General features: G+C 52.2%; 2 protein-coding genes across 2 annotated transcripts in view; both read left to right on the top strand.

Annotated features, from left to right (window-relative positions):
- Positions 1-19,504, top strand: part of LOC144682291 (hydrocephalus-inducing protein-like) — a 524,265-nt gene that overhangs the window by 1,291 nt on the left and 503,470 nt on the right. Inside the window, exon 3 of the mRNA XM_078544767.1 lies at positions 6,506-6,668. Within this exon, the coding sequence (XP_078400893.1) occupies positions 6,537-6,668 (132 nt within the window). The 5' untranslated portion in view covers positions 6,506-6,536. The remainder of the gene's footprint in view (positions 1-6,505; positions 6,669-19,504) is intronic.
- The window catches only part of cmtr2 (cap methyltransferase 2), a 228,335-nt gene that overhangs the window by 62,418 nt on the left and 146,413 nt on the right, over positions 1-19,504 (top strand). The window lies entirely within an intron of this gene.

Genomic DNA, 19,504 nt, shown 5'->3' with positions numbered 1-19,504 from the left:
CCATCCATACCAACCCCTGCCCCCCACCCACCCCAATGCCCCCTTGTACCCTCCATGCGAAATCATAGCACTTCCATTCACATTCATCGGTATATATTCTGTGCAGAACTAACGAACCCTATAGTAACAATGGCATATGTGGAAAAACTCAAAAAAACATTTGTGACTTTCATTTAAAAAAAGAACTGCTATTACTGCAATCAACCAGACCTTTAAAGTATCATTAGCAGAAACTATAAGTACTTGACACTTCTTTATCTTGTGTAAATAACATTGAGTCATGGACAAAATAGATGTAAGAAATAAAGCTTGAGCTGTACATCAAGCAATGTTATCCCTTCTCTGCACCTGTTTCAACGATGTAATGGAAGTCTGGGCTCTCAGCCAAGCATGCAAACTGGGGAGACTAAACTTAGATTGGGTGATTGTTTCTGTGGAACACTTCCATTCAGTCTGCAAGTGTGACTCTGAACTTCCAGTTGCCTGTGATTTTAATTCTCTAGTCAACTCCCAATCTAGCCATTCTGGCCTTGGCCTCTTACATTGTTCCAGTGAAGCTTAACACAATCTCAAATCAAACAGTACCTCATCCTTTGATTCGGCACTTTGCAACCTTCAGGCTCAACGTTATATTTAATAATTTTGTATAATAACCGATGTCTTTTTTGTATGGACAAGAGTTGCTGGTGATGATTCTGCTTTTCCATTTACCCTCCCTCTGGACATATCTTTTGTTTCTTTATTTATCACATTACCATCTTTTTTGTCTTGCCCTTTTGTCATAAATCTTTCCTAACTTTGAACTTATTACAATCTACCTGTTTGTTCATTCCTCCCCTCCCCCATTTTCCTGCTGTGCTTAGAAGCTGTTACATTTCTAAGCGCTATTAGTTCTGACGAAGGGTCATTGACTTGAAACACTGGGGTCAATTTTTGCTAATGAGTTGGGTAGCTCAAATGGGGAAATTTCCCAACTCGCCGGACCCTCCTCAGGAAAAAGTGCCCCAAATCCTGCAATTTTCGTCTCAGCAGGACAAGAGTGGGTGGAGGATAGAGCCTGGCCCGCTGATCATGAAAGCAGAGTGCAGTTGCCCGGGGTGGTTGGGTGAGAGCCGAAGCAGGCTGGTTAAAAGTCCTGCCTAGGTTTTCTGGGACTTTGTCCCAGTTGTTTCAGAAGCTGGTAGGCCCTCTAGCCCTCACCCCTCACATTCCCTCACACCCCCAGCTACCCCCTTGGCCCCTCATACCCTCCATGCAACTCCATAGCCATTCACCCAGTATCCACAATGAGCAGACCTCTGGACTCATGTAGGTTTAAAAAAAAACTTCTCTCAATCTAATACATCTCTCACTCCTACACACATAGTAGTGGAAAAGCTCCCATTCTTAAAGCCCCTTCAAAGCTTTTAAATCTCCTCAAGTGGTTAATCTCTTATAAAAACAAACAAACTTCTATTCCGATCCCACATCAAAAACAGCTATTTCTTTAATAGACTATTTAAACTGCCAATGAAACTGTGAACGCAGAACGCCCTGCTGAGATAATTGTAGCTTTTGAAACTCAATGAAGCATTCATAACTATATAATGATGTCCCTGGGGAATTGTCAACAAAGAACTCTACTGAAACTGCACAAAGTGATGTAGCTGTTTTTTCTAACCTATGCATGTCAATAAAAACAGTCCAGCAGAAGGTTTCTTTTTAACTCTCAGTGACAGCTACAACCTGTTTATTTTAAAGTTTATAGAGCAGGGTATTTAAAAAAAACCTCAGATCATTACAGTTATACAGACCTTATCCACCTTTCAAGAACATTTACATCTACTCCGTCAATTCATGGCTCCCACACTGCAGGTTAAGGCCCTTGCAATGGCCAAATTGGGGTCTGTTTGAACTCAGCACTGGATCTATCAGAAATGGTGGGACTTCTGCAGCTGGGTTCTGCCCTTCATTTTTAAAGGTCTGCTGAGTCTTCCTGGCTGTCTAAAAATCTGATCCATTAACTCTGTTTCTTTCTTTCTCTCCACAGATGCTGCCACATCTGAGTATTTCCAACATTTTTTGTTTTTACTTGAGGGGTATGAGTTGACGGGATGTTAACCTTGGATTGATAAGCCTGGAATAAATAAAACTAGCAGAATTCTAGGGGCAGAATTTTGCCCTTGGCGGGAGTGCTAGGTGGGGGTGGTCGGGAAGCCAATTAAGGCCCACCCAGTATGGAACGTGAGCCTAGCACTGCCTTTTTAGGCATGGGGAGGAGGGCGAGTGGGCCTAGCACGAACTTCGCACAAGCGCACGAAAGAGCACTTAAATTTCCCTGAGGTAGCTCTGTGCCTCAGGGAGATGAAGCGCTGTTTAAAAAAACTAATGAACAAAATAAAAATGTCATAAAACATGTCCTCTCATGTGACTCTGTCACAAGAGCGGAGACATGTTTTTAATTCAAGTGTAAAATTTTTACTTTAATTTTATTTGCTTTAGGAAACCTCACCCGCCTGTGGATGAGGTTTCCTAAAAGATGCAAAGGTCGCTTGGCCTTTTCGCCTGCCTGTCAACCGTTAAGTTGAATAGGCAGTGAAAAATTCAGCACAGTTGTTAACTTAATGGCCTTAATGGCTTTTTAATTGCCGGCGGGTGTGCTGCCGGCTCCAGTGCATGCCCACCGACCGAACTATCGTGAGAGTGCACGTTGACGTTGGTACACTTGGCCGATGTTAACGTGCTTTATTTCACGCTCGGGCGTGTTGGGCGTGTGCCCGCACACTGAGCGAAAAATCCTGCCTTATGTAATACCTTAAGATGTAGTTATTTGATAGCACAGAACTTGAGTATTGCTGAAAAAAGAGACATTTTGTCAAAGCTTTTCGCCTTGCACTCATCAGGACAATTTGCAAGAATATAATGTAAGGGAAAACAACAAATTTATACGGTATGATAACAGAGTGCTGATTGGCTGGTGAGTGGACTGTGATTGGTAGAAGCGTTATCATGGAGATTACACCTTCATCCCAAAAAAAAATGCTTGCTGGACTGTGTAAGAGCGACGAGCTGCCGCATGATATACATGACAGGGTTTGTCCTCACGGCTCGCTGCGTCCGCATATATAGGGCTGCCCAAGACACAAAGAAGTGATCTCCCTTTACGCCCTATCTTATCTATGACTGGCTCTGCACAACATGAATTGGCCAAATGGTTGGGCGAATTGCTATAACCGATTTTGACCAAGTTTTCTACATAGGTGGTGAAGGATTCCTTCACAATTGCGAAGACCATGCAGGACTTGCATATCAGTAGCAATGCTATGTCCATGTGCTCATTTGACATTGCTAACCTATTCACCAATGGTCCACTAAGGAAGCCATAGATATTTGCGCTGCAGCACTATATCATGGCAATCTAGACCTACCACTATTATGTGAGTCAGTATTCATTGAACTTATGAACTTGGCAACTCATACAGTGAAGTTCAGTTTTAATGACACCATGTATCCCCAAACAGATGATGTTGCCATGGGATCTCTTTTAGGCCCAGCTGTTGCTAATGTCTTTGTTAGGTTCCATGAGAAATGAGTCTTTGATGGACTGACACCTAATCTCCTACCCCTTGCATTTTTCCGATATGTGGATGATGCGTTTGCTATATGTAAATCTATAGCTGCATGTAATAATTTCCTTACATGTCTTAATGGGCTCCATCCTGTGCTCAAATTCACCTTTGAAATGGATCAGTCAAAAGAATTTATTTTCCTTGACGTACCAGTTGAGAAATCTGCCAGAGGGTTCTCTACCACGGTCAACTGCAAGCCCACCTTCACTGGTCAATATGTGTGTTGGGATTCTTACAGTTCCACGCTCTGTGAGAATGGCTTTATCGACAACCTCGTAAATAGGACCCGATCCATTTGCTCGTCATGCAAACTTGATGCTGAAGTAGGGCACATCAAAGGCATTCTTCAAGTTAATGGCTACCCTGATCATACCTTTTCACGCTGTATATTGCACAACTTCATGAATGAGACTAAGGCCGTCACTTTCGGCCCTGAAAAGTGCCCACTCTACCTCAGATTACCCTGGAAGGGCAAGGTATCTCAAAAATTTGAGCAACAGGTGAAGCTAGCTGTTTCATGCTGCTATTATGCAGTAACAACATGAGTGGTATTTGCCATTATCAGGATGCTGCCATCAAGCCAAAATGATATTCTGCCTATCATACAAATAAGTAACGTGGTATATGAATTTCAGTGCCGGTGTGATGCTAGGTATGTAGGTCGTATGTCCCAAAGACTGGCGGATCGTATCAAACAGCATGTCCCAGCTGCTGCTCGCAATGGGCAAGGGACAGATTGTATGCAACCAGCCTGTGCTTGCAAAACTCAAACCAGTGTCCAACATTAGATGTGATTCCGCGATTGGACATTTGCTAAATAATTCTTAGTGTACTAAGAATTAAGTTGACAACCAATTTAAGATTGTCAGTTGGTCTCACAGTGTGATGCAATTGTGCGTACTGGAAGCTACATTTATTAATACACAGGGTCCTGTTCTTTGCAGACAGAAAGGACATGTAGACACTTTGCACCTATTTCAGCTACACAAAATAAGTGACAGCCATTTGCTGGTTCTCAGAGGGCAATGCCTTGACCAATCAGAGTCAAGCTGCCTGGTTTAAATTTCAAACAATGCTTGGAAGTTAACTGTCAGCCATATGGTGCATTTTCCATAGCAACGCCCCTACCAGTCAGCGTCCACTTGCCAACCAGTCAGCACTCTCTTCTCATACAGTATAAATTCATTGTTTTCCCTTACATTGTACTCTTGAGAATGGTTCTGATGAGTACAAGACAAAAAGCTTCGACAAAATATCTCTTTTTTCAGAAGCTTTTAGATATATAGAATATAAAAGCCAAGAACTAATAATGAACCCGTATAAATCTTAATAAGATCTCAGTTGGAGTGCTTTATGCAGTACTGAACTGCACACCATAGAAAACGTGTTGATGTGATAGAGAAGCTACAGCATAGACTGACTAGAATTCCATCTGATATGAGGAAGTAGAACTATGAAGAAAGACTTGCAAAGTTGGATATCCTTTGATCAGAACAATGCAGATTATGGGGCAATGTGATCGAAGTTCTTAAAATTTTGGTGCAAGGTTAATAGGATAAGACTGTTTCCAGTAGTTGAGGAGCTTTGGATACAAAATTAAAAGTAAGAGAATTAGAACTCAGTGAGGAGAAATTTCTTCACTCCTAATACTTTCCTGCAGTTTTTTATATTTTTTGCATATGTTGCTTGCTTCTGTAAATAATTCTATTTTGTAAATAAATCTGACTAATAGATTAATCTATTGGGGAAAGTATCGTGTACAGTTGATACGATTTGTTTTCTGAGCTGATGTGCAATGCAGTGCAATCATATGCACCACCATCTTATGGCAAGTTTATAATAAGAGGGTAGATTGTTTGCCAGGTGACATGCTGAATCTCACTCTCTTAATGGACTAAGATTAAATTTCCATTCACAGTGATCATGCATTTGTATATTAATGCTGCCTTTTGCAGTAACTTTGCATAAGGAATTTTGGGAAAGAAAGTCTGGGTTTGTTTCCATGTTACTAATTCCTGGTTAAATTTTGCATTTTCTTCTAGACGAAAGCAGTCAACTTTTTATTGTTACAAAAATAAATGACAGGTTATCACAGGCAATACAGAACATTCACTGGCTGTAGTAATGGTAGCTGTTCTCTGTCATCAATAAACCAATAAGAAACCAAGTGATGGTGGATTTCCAGTCAGTGGTTTGCTATGCAATGTGCATCTTCTGTGAGAGACAGTGAAATAGCACATTCTTATCTCCATTTTAAAATATGCATCTTTCACTGTCATTTTGAAACAAGAAAAGCAGGACACATGAATTTGCAAGCAATATTTCCGCATAACTTTTGATATCAGATTTTTTAACAAAAACATGCCACTTTGCAGCAGAGATAGATGAACATTAAGGAACAAAAAAATGTTGGAGAAGAACATCAGAGTGGGTAAGAGGACAGTTTACCAAATAGGAAAATTTAAAGGGAGAGTTGAAGATCTTGCTGCTTGTGTCTGCAAGGGACACTGATACACAAGTCTTAAAGCAGCCTGGGCCACTAAAACTGGAGGATAGTACAAAACCATTCACTGAGCATGCCAACCTGCAGAGCAAAAAGGACCACAGGGTGAATGTCTCCAATCTCCTTTTCTGCATTCCGATAGGAATACTATCATAAAAATGTATCGTATATTGATAAATAATGGCTTCAATCCACAATTTCAGTCATTTTTGGGGTCAAAATACAGCAGTGCCCATAAACAGCCAGCGAGGTGGCATGCAACTTGAACTATGTTCAGTATGCTTTACCTCGGTGATCCTGCACTAGGGGAGAGAAGCATCATCCCGGGGTAATTGCTGCTGTACAGCACAATATTTGATTTATAGTGGGGCTGACTTTTTTCCTTGTCTTACAGTCAAGCTGAATACTGGTTAAGCGACTACAAAATGGCTGCAAGCAATGTGGAAGTGACTGATCGAGCAATGCAGAGCACCTTCAAGTTGCCAGAAGGATTTCAAAGCAAGGTGGTGGAACCTGGCAATCCAAAAATGGTCAAAAGAGAGGTGAAAAATGTTAAGGTATGGGCAAAAGTGTTTACATTTTCTGACAAATACATGTGCTGTACTATGATGGTGACCATATTATTCAAACCTCCACATAGGTCCTGGAGTTGATTTCATTATTCCAGGACTAGCTGGAGGAGAGAGGTTCCAGCCTCATTGGGGAGCTCCAATAGCTTGTCTAAAAGTAACTACTATCGGTACCTTTCCTGCCAACAATGTCTCCACCAACTACATTGCCGATTTGACTCAGTGATGACACTGGCAGCTGGCTGGGCTGGCAGTTTTGAATGCTTCTTTCCTAGTAGCTTTTATTTCGGCACTGCACTGACCCAGCCTGGCAAAATCTCCTCTGCTAGCACTTGTGATCAGCTTTTGCCAGGAATGTGAGACAGTGACCTAAATTACACCTTGTCACATTGTGCACATGCATTGTTCAGTGACTCTCTCGTGCTACTGCTACCCAGGTTTTTCAGCAGAATCTTTTCCTTGGCTTGACTAGTTGCCTGTCACATCTCTGACTTCCTCACTAGCCTCAGCATTCTCTGACCTCCTTTGGGGGTCCTCAATATTTTCTGATCCCAAAGTTAGAAATACTGGACTATTTGTCTTCTAATCTCAGCCTGGACCCCTACCCCCAGGCCATCATCAGACCTCTGCTGAAACTGGAATCTTTGATCTTCACTTTTCGGGTGAAAAATTCATTGTGACACTCAATTTTTCAGAAGTTTCTAACATTAACACTAAATGGTCTCTGACCATTTCTTAAATTTCTTCCCTTATGGACTAAATTCCTCCAAAGTTACTTTCTACCTCTGGTCAAAACACTGTTCCCAACCTCACTGAGAAGCTGTATCTAAATTCTGACCTACCCTGCTCTGGCCTGCTCCTTGTAATGACATTAATGTGTCTATTAAATTTCTCTGGATTCTATGCCTATTGGATCCTGCAGGGCGTGTATGCACTGAATACGGTGGGCCTTCCCCAAAGGAGGTGACGAGGGACTCTCGCTGACTCTCCGCTGGCAGGCAAAACCCTCGTTGCCTGAATTAAAAACTGGCCCCAGGTATGACTATACTAAATGGTTCCTGTTAAAGGTGCTAAATCACGATAGAGAAGTGGGCTAAAAATTAGTCACTCATTGAAAGCACACAAGCAGTGAAAATTACTGTAGTGAAAGTAAATAGGGTTTTAGGTTGTATTACTGGGACCATTGTGTAGAAAACATTGAGGATCACTTGTGCTATATTGACTCCTGTGCATTCCCACATTGTGCCCATTTTGGTCCTGGGAAATGGTGGTGTTCCAGAGAAGGTGCGGAGAAGATTCTAGAGAAGGTCCAGAATGAAATCAAACATGAGAGTTCTTGGCTTTGAGGATAGGCTCAAAAAGTTAAGGTTATTTACAGGCTTAGAGGGGATATGATTAACAGTCTTAAAATGAAGAGATTGGACACAGCCTGGTTAGGTATTTTAAAAGAATAGAGATGGTAGGACTAGAGGTCATGCATATAAATTCCGTGAACATTTATTCTAGAATTTGATTGAATATCATTAGGGATCAGGGAGCATTTATTGAAAAGCTTTCTCTCTCCATAATCATGGTTCAACAATTCTGTGAACCTGTGGCATGTTACAACACATGGTTGGGTTGGTGGCCTTCCATTTACGGGCATGCAGCAAACAGTCCATTTAGGTTGGCTGGGGCTGGTGGCTCTTCACTTGGTGCACCTTTGCTGATGCCTGAGAAGGCCAATCCTTGAGAGGCAGTTTCTGCCACAAGTGCCGCACATGAAGCTGTCAATTCAAGTTGTGGGTTGTTGTTTTCGGCATTGTCGCCTGTTGCCAAGTTTCACAGTTATCATTGCTATTTTGCTTCTTGTACTAGTGTAAACAAACAGCTTTAACTCATTAGAAAAAAATTGTCTGGGTAAACACTGACCTTCCACCAGGTAGAAACAAGGGGCGGAATGTTCTGCTCTGGAGACTAAGTGCGGTGGCGGGTGGGAAAAGCGGGACGTCTCCCGCCGGATGGAATGGCGGGTTTGCGTGTCAGATTGTCCGCTTTTCAGCTCATTATATATACATGAAAGCGATCAATGTTGGACCTTGTGGCGGGTGGGCTGCGATTCGTCTGCTCCGCCATGACCTCATTGGATCACCTTTCCGGGCATCATATTTAAGCCATACCTGCGCAAATTATTCACTCTCTGCAGCCCAGGACTGGTCTTGACGAGTGATGGTCCCAAAAGGAAAGCAGCCGACTGCCCCCAGGTTTGGTGACAAAGTGCTGGGGTTACTTCTGGATGTGGTGGAGGCACACCAGAGGTCCACCAGTGGGAGTCAGGGGTCCACCAACATCACCAGTGGGGAAAAGGTCACTAGTGTGGTCAGTGCCAAAGAAGCCCACAGGAGAACCGCCATCTAATGCAGGAAATGGTTGAAGGATCTCATCCGTTCTGCCAGGTTAAGTCCACTTTCTCCTCATTTTCAACTCACATTCTCACAAGCCCATCAGGCAATCACAGGGTTACAGTCCACAGGGATCTCACACGCTGCCAGCACAAGAGACATCACCGCTGACTCTCTCACACATTCGACATCTTAATTTCTTCTCACAGTCTGTGCAGTTTGCATCCTCAGCCCTTATACAGGTCAACTCAGGACCCACGGAAGGCAGGCATCTTTATCATCTGCCTTGGCATCCATCTTGCTCACAGTCTGTCCATCCATCTTTATGCAGGACAAGATCACCCACAACAACAGGGAAAGATCCTGGACCGGAGGGGATGCCTGAACTCAGGCTCCTTACAGAGTTTGAAGAGCGTGCGGCAGAACTGGCCGGTGAAGAATGGGACCGTGCCTGCGCCGAGGGTGAGATCCTCCAAACCCAGTGAGGACCCATCACCATCTCGCCCTTAGCTGACGAAACTGTGAGTGCTTTGTTATGCTGGTCGCTATGCCGACAATCACTAATAATCTAATTTCTCTTTGATAGGCACCAACACAAAGAGGAAAAGAGGCACAGGCAGCCAGTTCATCAGCCCAACCCCCACACTACCTTGGATGAGGATCCAGAGGACCCAGTAGAAGAAGACCCATCATAGCATTCACCTGCACCCTCCACCAACGCAGAGACACACACCTTGGTGGGACCTAGTTCTAGAGCAGATTAGGGGTGACAATCTGGTATGCACCCCACAGACTCGGGTCCAGAGCAGGCAGAAACTGGGACATCCAAGGACACCAGCACCTGGAGGACTGCTAAAGGCCAGACTCCTGTTGAGCCTAAGTTGGATGACGAGCCTCTGGACTCGGCCTTAACCAGTGTGTAGTGGCAAATTTTGAGGTGCAGGATCTCGAAGAAAAAGTGTTGACTATCATTTCTAAATCTACTATTGCACTGTTTTCCTATATATTAATCATTTGAGTCCCCAAAAATCAGTAAACTGTGTTTTTTAAGTGAAAAATATTAGTGCCAGTAGATGGTAGGCATTTTATTTTGAACTGTGTAGTATTTTGAATCACTAGCCTTTAGTGTAGCTAGAATTTCATTATGCAACAGTTTAATTATTTAATTCAAGCCTATTAAAAACATGAATTTCAGAAAACTTTACTTACTTCTGACTGGGGGATGGTATAGAGAGGGATCACTGCTTTTCTTGATTAAAGTGATACATTTTGGCTGGAAGAATGAGGAGAGGTGACATAAAATAAAGGTTACAATTCTAAAGGGAAAGCAGGAGTAGCGGGACCATGTGTGTTTGTGAATAAATCATTTGTGTGTTTGTGAATAAATCATTGAAGGCAGGAGGCCAGTTTGGGAAGTGGTCAATAAATTATACTGAATCCTGGGTTTTATAAATAGGGGCATTGAGTACAAAAGCAAGTAAGTTATGAACCTTCAGAAAACACTGATTCAGCTTCAGTGGGAAGGATGTGAATGTTTTAGAAAGGGTGAAGAAAAGATTTCCAAGATTGGTTCTGAGGATGACTTAAGTTACATGGATAGATTGGCGAAGCTGGGGCTGTTCTCCTTGGAGAAGAGGAGGTTGAGAGGAGATTTGTTAGACGTGTTCAAAATCATGAAGGGTCTGGATAGAATAAATGGGGAGAAACTGTTCCCATTGCAGAAGGTCGGGAACCCTAAGGTGATTAACAAAAGAACCAGAGGCGACATGAAGGGCAACTTCTTCAGTGGTTTGGATCTGGAATGCACTGCCTGAGTGTGTGATGAAGACAGATTCAATTGCAGTTTTCAGAAGGGAACTGGATAATTGTCTGAAGAGAAGATTTTACAGGGCTACATGGGAAAGGCAGATGAGTGGGACTAGCTGAGTTGCTGTTGCAGAGAACCGACACAGAGACAATGGGCGGATTTGCCTCCTGTGCTGTAACTATTCCAAGATTCTAATATAGATACATTCAAGAACTTGATAAAAACACAAGGAAGAAAGAAGCTGAAGGTTACCCTGATAGTGTAATCAAGAAGGGTGTGAGGAAGCTTGTGTGAAACATAAACACCAACACAGATGGGCAGGCCAAATAGCCTGTTTCTGTGCTGTAAGTTCCATGCAAAGCCTGCTAGCAGGGAACAAAAACACTAGACCGCATTTCACATCCTTAGGTCATTACAGCCAAGGAATTAATGTGAATCATGCTCTTTCCGCACACTCTCACTCCCACCCACGCTCTATGTCAACCCCTACGCTCTATGTCAACCCCTACGCTCTCTGTCAACCCCTACGCTCTCTGTCAACCCCTACGCTCTCTCTACCGGCCCTACACACTTTCCCCCAACCCCCACATTCACTCTCTACCCCCACCGCCCCACACTCTTTCTCCTCACTCCCTGTCTAACCCTGCAGCCATCCACAGTCTCTCTCCCCCACACCCCTTCTCCACCACCAACCCACGCAGTCTCTCTCCCCCATTCCGCTGCACACTCTCCTTCCCCTCACCCCCTCCGCACTCTCTCTCTCCCCTCACCCCTCCGCACTCTCTCTCTCCGCTCACCCCCCGCCTCCTCTCTTATGCCGGCCCCCCCACGCGCTATCTCCTCCCCGCCCCCGCACTTCTCTCTCACCCCCCGAGCCCCCACCACCCCGTGCGCTCTCTCCCTCCGACCCTCCCCGCGCTCTCTCTACTCCCCCCGCACCGCCTGCACTCTCTACCCCCCCCCTGCACACTCTCTCCCCCATCGCTGCCCCCGCATGCTCTCTATCCCCCTCGGACCACCCCCCCACCCTGCGCTCCCTCCCTCCCTCCCCCCGCGCTCCCTCCCTCCCTCCCCGCTCCCTCCCTCCCTCCCTCCCTGCTCCCTCCCTCCATCCCCCCCCTCCCCCAGCGCACCTCGCTCCCTCCCCCTGCGCTCCCCGCCCTCGCGCTCCCTCCCTGCCCTCGCGCTCCCTCCCCGCCCCCGCGCTCTCTCCCTCCCCGCCCCCGCGCTCTCTCCCTCCCCGCCGCCGCGCTCTCTCCCTCCCCGCCCCCGCGCTCTCTCCCTCCCCGCCCCCGCGCTCTCTCCCTCCCTCCCCGCCCCCGCGCTCTCTCCCTCCCTCCCCGCCCCCGCGCTCTCTCCCTCCCTCCCCGCCCCCGCGCTCTCTCCCTCCCTCCCCGCCCCCGCGCTCTCTCCCTCCCTCCCCGCCCCCGCGCTCTCTCCCTCCCTCCCCGCCCCCGCGCTCTCTCCCTCCCTCCCCGCCCCCGCGCTCTCTCCCTCCCTCCCCGCCCCCGCGCTCTCTCCCTCCCTCCCCCCCCCCGCTCTCTCTCCCTCCCTCCCTCCCCCCGCTCTCTCTCCCTCCCTCCCTCCCTCCCCCCGCGCTCTCTCCCTCCCCCCGCGCTCTCTCCCTCCCTCCCTCCCCCCGCGCTCTCTCCCTCCCTCCCTCCCCCCGCGCTCTCTCCCTCCCTCCCTCCCCCCGCGCTCTCTCCCTCCCTCCATCCCCCCGCGCTCTCTCCCTCCCTCCCCGCCCCCGCGCTCTCTCCCTCCCTCCCCCCCCCCGCTCTCTCTCCCTCCCTCCCTCCCCCCGCTCTCTCTCCCTCCCTCCCTCCCTCCCCCCGCGCTCTCTCCCTCCCCCCGCGCTCTCTCCCTCCCTCCCTCCCCCCGCGCTCTCTCCCTCCCCCCGCGCTCTCTCCCTCCCTCCCTCCCCCCGCGCTCTCTCCCTCCCTCCCTCCCCCCGCGCTCTCTCCCTCCCTCCCCCCCCCCGCGCTCTCTCCCTCCCTCCCCGCCCCCGCGCTCTCTCCCTCCCTCCCCGCCCCCGCGCTCTCTCCCTCCCTCCCCGCCCCCGCGCTCTCTCCCTCCCTCCCCGCCCCCGCGCTCTCTCCCTCCCTCCCTCCCCCCGCGCTCTCTCTCTCCCTCCCCCCGCGCGCTCTCTCTCCCTCCCCCCGCGCGCTCTCTCTCCCTCCCCCCGCGCGCTCTCTCTCCCTCCCCCCGCGCGCTCTCTCTCCCTCCCCCCGCGCGCTCTCTCTCCCTCCCCCCGCGCGCTCTCTCTCCCTCCCCCCGCGCGCTCTCTCTCCCTCCCCCCGCGCGCTCTCTCTCCCTCCCCCCGCGCGCTCTCTCTCCCTCCCCCCGCGCGCTCTCTCTCCCTCCCCCCGCGCGCTCTCTCTCCCTCCCCCCGCGCGCTCTCTCTCCCTCCCCCCGCGCGCTCTCTCTCCCTCCCCCCGCGCGCTCTCTCTCCCTCCCCCCGCGCGCTCTCTCTCCCTCCCCCCGCGCGCTCTCTCTCCCTCCCCCCGCGCGCTCTCTCTCCCTCCCCCCGCGCGCTCTCTCTCCCTCCCCCCGCGCGCTCTCTCTCCCTCCCCCCGCGCGCTCTCTCTCCCTCCCCCCGCGCGCTCTCTCTCCCTCCCCCCGCGCGCTCTCTCTCCTTCTCTCCCCCCGCGCGCTCTCTCTCCTTCTCTCCCCCCGCGCGCTCTCTCTCCTTCTCTCCCCCCGCCCTCGCTCCTTCTCTCCCCCCGCCCTCGCTCCTTCTCTCCCCCCGCCCTCGCTCCTTCTCTCCCCCCGCCCTCGCTCGCTCCCTCCTCCCCGAGACCCCGCCCTCGCTCGCTCCCTCCTCCCCGAGACCCCGCCCTCGCTCGCTCCCTCCTCCCCGAGACCCCGCCCTCGCTCGCTCCCTCCTCCCCGAGACCCCGCCCTCGCTCGCTCCCTCCTCCCCGAGACCCCGCCCTCGCTCGCTCCCTCCTCCCCGAGACCCCGCCCTCGCTCGCTCCCTCCTCCCCGAGACCCCGCCCTCGCTCGCTCCCTCCTCCCCGAGACCCCGCCCTCGCTCGCTCCCTCCTCCCCGAGACCCCGCCCTCGCTCGCTCCCTCCTCCCCGAGACCCCGCCCTCGCTCGCTCCCTCCTCCCCGAGACCCCGCCCTCGCTCGCTCCCTCCTCCCCGAGACCCCGCCCTCGCTCGCTCCCTCCTCCCCGAGACCCCGCCCTCGCTCGCTCCCTCCTCCCCGAGACCCCGCCCTCGCTCGCTCCCTCCTCCCCGAGACCCCGCCCTCGCTCGCTCCCTCCTCCCCGAGACCCCGCCCTCGCTCGCCCCCTCCTCCCCGAGACCCCGCCCTCGCTCGCCCCCTCCTCCCCGAGACCCCGCCCTCGCTCGCCCCCTCCTCCCCGAGACCCCGCCCTCGCTCGCCCCCTCCTCCCCGAGACCCCGCCCTCGCTCGCCCCCTCCTCCCCGAGACCCCGCCCTCGCTCGCCCCCTCCTCCCCGAGACCCCGCCCTCGCTCGCCCCCTCCTCCCCGAGACCCCGCCCTCGCTCGCCCCCTCCTCCCCGAGACCCCGCCCTCGCTCGCCCCCTCCTCCCCGAGACCCCGCCCTCGCTCGCCCCCTCCTCCCCGAGACCCCGCCCTCGCTCGCCCCCTCCTCCCCGAGACCCCGCCCTCGCTCGCCCCCTCCTCCCCGAGACCCCGCCCTCGCTCGCCCCCTCCTCCCCGAGACCCCGCCCTCGCTCGCCCCCTCCTCCCCGAGACCCCGCCCTCGCTCGCCCCCTCCTCCCCGAGACCCCGCCCTCGCTCGCCCCCTCCTCCCCGAGACCCCGCCCTCGCTCGCCCCCTCCTCCCCGAGACCCCGCCCTCGCTCGCCCCCTCCTCCCCGAGACCCCGCCCTCGCTCGCCCCCTCCTCCCCGAGACCCCGCCCTCGCTCGCCCCCTCCTCCCCGAGACCCCGCCCTCGCTCGCCCCCTCCTCCCCGAGACCCCGCCCTCGCTCGCCCCCTCCTCCCCGAGACCCCGCCCTCGCTCGCCCCCTCCTCCCCGAGACCCCGCCCTCGCTCGCCCCCTCCTCCCCGAGACCCCGCCCTCGCTCGCCCCCTCCTCCCCGAGACCCCGCCCTCGCTCGCCCCCTCCTCCCCGAGACCCCGCCCTCGCTCGCCCCCTCCTCCCCGAGACCCCGCCCTCGCTCGCCCCCTCCTCCCCGAGACCCCGCCCTCGCTCGCCCCCTCCTCCCCGAGACCCCGCCCTCGCTCGCCCCCTCCTCCCCGAGACCCCGCCCTCGCTCGCCCCCTCCTCCCCGAGACCCCGCCCTCGCTCGCCCCCTCCTCCCCGAGACCCCGCCCTCGCTCGCCCCCTCCTCCCCGAGACCCCGCCCTCGCTCGCCCCCTCCTCCCCGAGACCCCGCCCTCGCTCGCCCCCTCCTCCCCGAGACCCCGCCCTCGCTCGCCCCCTCCCCCCCGAGCCCCCGCCCTCGCTCGCCCCCTCCCCCCCGAGCCCCCGCCCTCGCTCGCCCCCTCCCCCCCATGCCCCCGCCCTCGCTCGCCCCCTCCCCCCCAAGCCCCCGCCCTCGCTCGCCCCCTCCCCCCCAAGCCCCCGCCCTCGCTCGCCCCCTCCCCCCCAAGCCCCCGCCCGCGCTCGCCCCCTCCCCCCCAAGCCCCCGCCCGCGCTCGCCCCCTCCCCCCCAAGCCCCCGCCCGCGCTCGCCCCCTCCCCCCCAAGCCCCCGCCCGCGCTCGCCCCCTCCCCCCCAAGCCCCCGCCCGCGCTCGCCCCCTCCCCCCCAAGCCCCCGCCCGCGCTCGCCCCCTCCTCCCCAATCCCCCGCCCGCGCTCGCTCTCTCACACAGTCTCCAGTCACTCACTTGCTTAGATGCCAGTCTGCCCTGATCCGGATGCCTTGCTGGGGCACATCTGGTCCCTGCTAAGGCCTGCCTGGGTCCCTTTGCAACTGTCTTGTGCTGCTTGGTTTGCCTTGTGCTCTGCTTGGGCTAGCCTGGGCCCCACAGCTCGGCTTGCCTTGCACTCCAGGTTCTGGAACGTACCTTCAAAATGTAATTCCACTCTTTTCTGCTCATCCAATCACAGTCCAGTTTCTCTCTGCGTTTGCTGGTGATAGGCTTGCTAGTGAGCCTATCAGAAGCAAGTGCAAGGAGGAACCAGCCTATGATTGGATGAGCAGCTTTACAGCATATTCCAAATGTAAGACAGTTGAATATCTAACAAAAAGCTAAAAGCTACTGCGGATGCTGGAAATCCAAAACAAAATAAAAACAGAATTACCTGGAAAAACTCAGCAAGTCTGGCAGCATCGGCGGAGAAGAAATCAGTCAACGTTTCGAGCCCTCATGGCCCTTCAGCAGAACTGAGTTCTGCTGAAGGGCCATGAGGGCTCGAAACGTTGACTGATTTCTTCTCCGCCGATGCTGCCAGACTTGCTGAGTTTTTCCAGGTAATTCTGTTTTTATTTTGTTTTGAATATCTAACAAGTTTGGCAGGCAGCAATGAGCTCGACAAGGCTGCTTTAAATAGATGAAGAGTCATACGGACTCGAAACGTTAACTCTGTCTTCTTCTCCACAGATGCTGTCAGACCTGCTGAGTTTCTCCAGCTATTTTTGTTTTTGTTTCAGATTTCCAGCATCCGCAGTATTTTACTTTTATCTGCTTTAAATAGAAGCTCTCTGGCAGCACTACATCACTGCTCTCCTCGGAGGCACTTTGTGGGCACTCTGTGGCAGCTGGGAATGACGCAAGATGCACGAGTCGTGGGAGCTTCCAGGGAATCTCGCACAAACCTGCATAATCTGCTTCTGGTGGTTGCAGACCAGCTGCACATTTAGTGAATGCAACCCTTTCCTGTTGATGAATTGTAGTGGCTGCTGACAGGGACCTCTTAAAGCCACATGAGTGCAGTCTATGGCACCGTGACCTGTAGCAACCCGGAGATAGTTGCTCCCACAGCCTGGCTGGCTTCATCTGGGGAGAATTGGACGTAATTGTGCGCCTTGCTAGATAAGGCGTCTGTAACCTCTCAGATGCACTTGTGAGCAGATGCTTGAGAATCCCACAGAAGTACCCAATGGAGCCCTGGAATGAGCCACTTGTGAAGAAGCTCAGAGTGGTGGTTACTTTGAGAGTCACTGGCAAGGGATGGCCTCCCAGTTCCTGCACCATCAACTCCTCCTGGAGAATGTGAACCACCACATGCCTAAACATGCGAAGGCGTCTATGGCACTGTCTCTCGCTCATCTGGAGGAATGAGAGGTGTCTGATTGCCAGGATAACCACAACATTTTCTGTTCCCTCCATCATGCCCTCATGTTCATACCTGCAGAAGCAATGAACAGAAAAATGAATGAATATAAGACTGCAATGGTCACCATACATTCGCTAACTAGGCTGTCTATGTGGAGCCCATGAGTTCCTATCATCCCAGCCATTACATCCCCAAATAGTCCCCTTGCAAGCTGTATTATAGGCACCCGGATCATCGCCCGACCGCCCCCCCACCCCTGCCAAAATGACACGCTTTTTACAGTGCTTTCACACAGTGGCTTGGATCTCAGTGAGTTCTGCCAGGCGGCAGAGACCTCACTCAGGGCACTGTCAGACTGCATCCTTTGGATTACACAGGAGCCCACACTTGCAATCATGGTATGATAGTTTTGAGGGTTCGGGGCAAAGGGGCACGTGAGGTCACAAATTGAATGTGCCAGTTGCAAGGTTTAGAGTTCTTAGGGCCATTAGGCAGATGCATTTTGGCCTGTGGCCCCTTTTCAATTGGTTCCTTCTGACCCTGGGGATTTTTCACAAGAGGGACAAAGGATCTTTGCAAGCCAATCCTACAATGGCCCAAATCGGGATTGTAATCTCGCATGAATGTGCTGCAAGAGTTAAGGCACTACATTCCCTCAGTTGGCTTTTGACTGTTCCTAACATGTCTCAACTGTGCCTTCCTTCCTCAGTTTGGAAAAGCGGAAGTCAATTGGGTACGCCTTCAATTAGCAATTTTTTCCATACTTGTTTTTCAACTGCATCATTGGATCAGCTTGAAAAATGGTGGTACTGAGGTTTTACTACCAGAACAGCTTTGACCCCTACCATCCCCCTCCCTGTGACCATTGAGATCCCTCCCATTGTGCTGGAGTAGCATCATGTTCAGGTTTCCCTCCATCAAATAACTCTCCTTCCTCCCACTCATCCTTGATCCCATCGTGATTGTAGTTGATATCCCAGTCCTCCCCCTGAACTGTTTGATGTTGATGTCCCGATGCCCCATCTTGAGGCCTTTTGGACTGTGACTTACAAAGACCACCCCTCTGTGAGACCATTGAGTGCCTGCCCCGACATTACCTCTTCCCCATCTACAGACTGAAGATACTTTCCCTGGCCGAGACTGTGCCACCTGCGGCCCAGTATGAAGCCACCAGCTTCCAGGCCTGACATGTGTGAAGGAATGACCATGCCCTGTGCACCATGCTGGGCAAGACTGACTTAGGACTGACAGGCCAACCCCCTGCCTAGACAGGGACCAGGACAGGCATGCCACGCACAGCCCTCTAAATTGTGATGCAGATCCACAGAACTGCCTAAGCCTTCTGGCCCCGACTTCCTCTTGTGCAGGACTGATTAAGCTCTCTGGCCCCGACTGCCTCTTGTGTTACTGCCCAGGACTACCTAAGCCTTCTGGCCCCCACTGCATTAAAATCACCACCTCCCCGCCCCTGTGATTTATCTGTGTGCACCTTCCTCAGTCTTCCCCACCTGTGATGTGTTCGCGTGCACCCTTCCCAGTCTTCCCCCAGTCATGTGTCCATGTGCACCCTTCCCCAGTCTTCCCCCCCATGCTGTGTTCGCGTGCACACTTCCCCAGTCTTCCCCCAGTCATGTGTCCATGTGCACCCTTCCCCAGTCTTCCCCTAGTCATGTGTCCATGTGCACCTTTCCCCAGTCTTCCCCCCACTACTCAGTCAGCAGTCAAGCCTTTTCCTTCTAGCCCTTTTCCTTGCCTCTGTCTTATCTCACCTTCCACCCCCCCTCAGTCAAGCCTTTGCCCTCCAGCCACTTCCCTTGCCTCTGTTTTGTCTTACCTTCCCCCACATTCCCCAGTCAAGCCTTTGCCCCACAGCCCCTTCCCATGCCCCCCCTCCATCTTCCCACTGGTCTGGAATGGTAAGTGTTAGCTCAGAGACTCCCATGCTTCCCAGCTGGTCTTGCCTGCTCAGCCTGGCACAGAGTCGGAGCAGCTGTGAGCGCAGCGCAATGAAAGGTAGGCGAAGATACCTTGAGATCACGAGTGAAGTGCTGCTCGCCAGTGCATGTCACTTATGTCCGGTAGTGAATCATGCTGGTGTACTTAGCTGTCAATGTGGCCCTATCATCTGGAGTGTGGGTAAGATTCTGGCGAGCTGCCTTTATAATGAGTATTCATGATATTTAAGTGATGCAAATACAGTTCCTGACACAGTTCGGTGGGCTGCCCAACCCACCATGAAAGTAGGGAGCGGACAATCGCAAACTTTTTTTATGCAGAGGGAAACCGACTTTTGGCCCTCCTCCACATGTTCCCATCCTGCCTGCCGCCAGCAGGACTGGAAAGTCCCGCCCAAGTAATCTGCTATTTCTCTCGTACATGCTGTGTCGATTAATGGTTATGCAAACTGCAAACTAGGT

Source organism: Cetorhinus maximus, chromosome 6, assembly GCF_964194155.1.
Source record: "Cetorhinus maximus chromosome 6, sCetMax3.hap1.1, whole genome shotgun sequence".
Lineage (NCBI taxonomy): Eukaryota > Metazoa > Chordata > Chondrichthyes > Lamniformes > Cetorhinidae > Cetorhinus > Cetorhinus maximus.
This window is presented reverse-complemented; position numbering and strand designations above follow the sequence as displayed.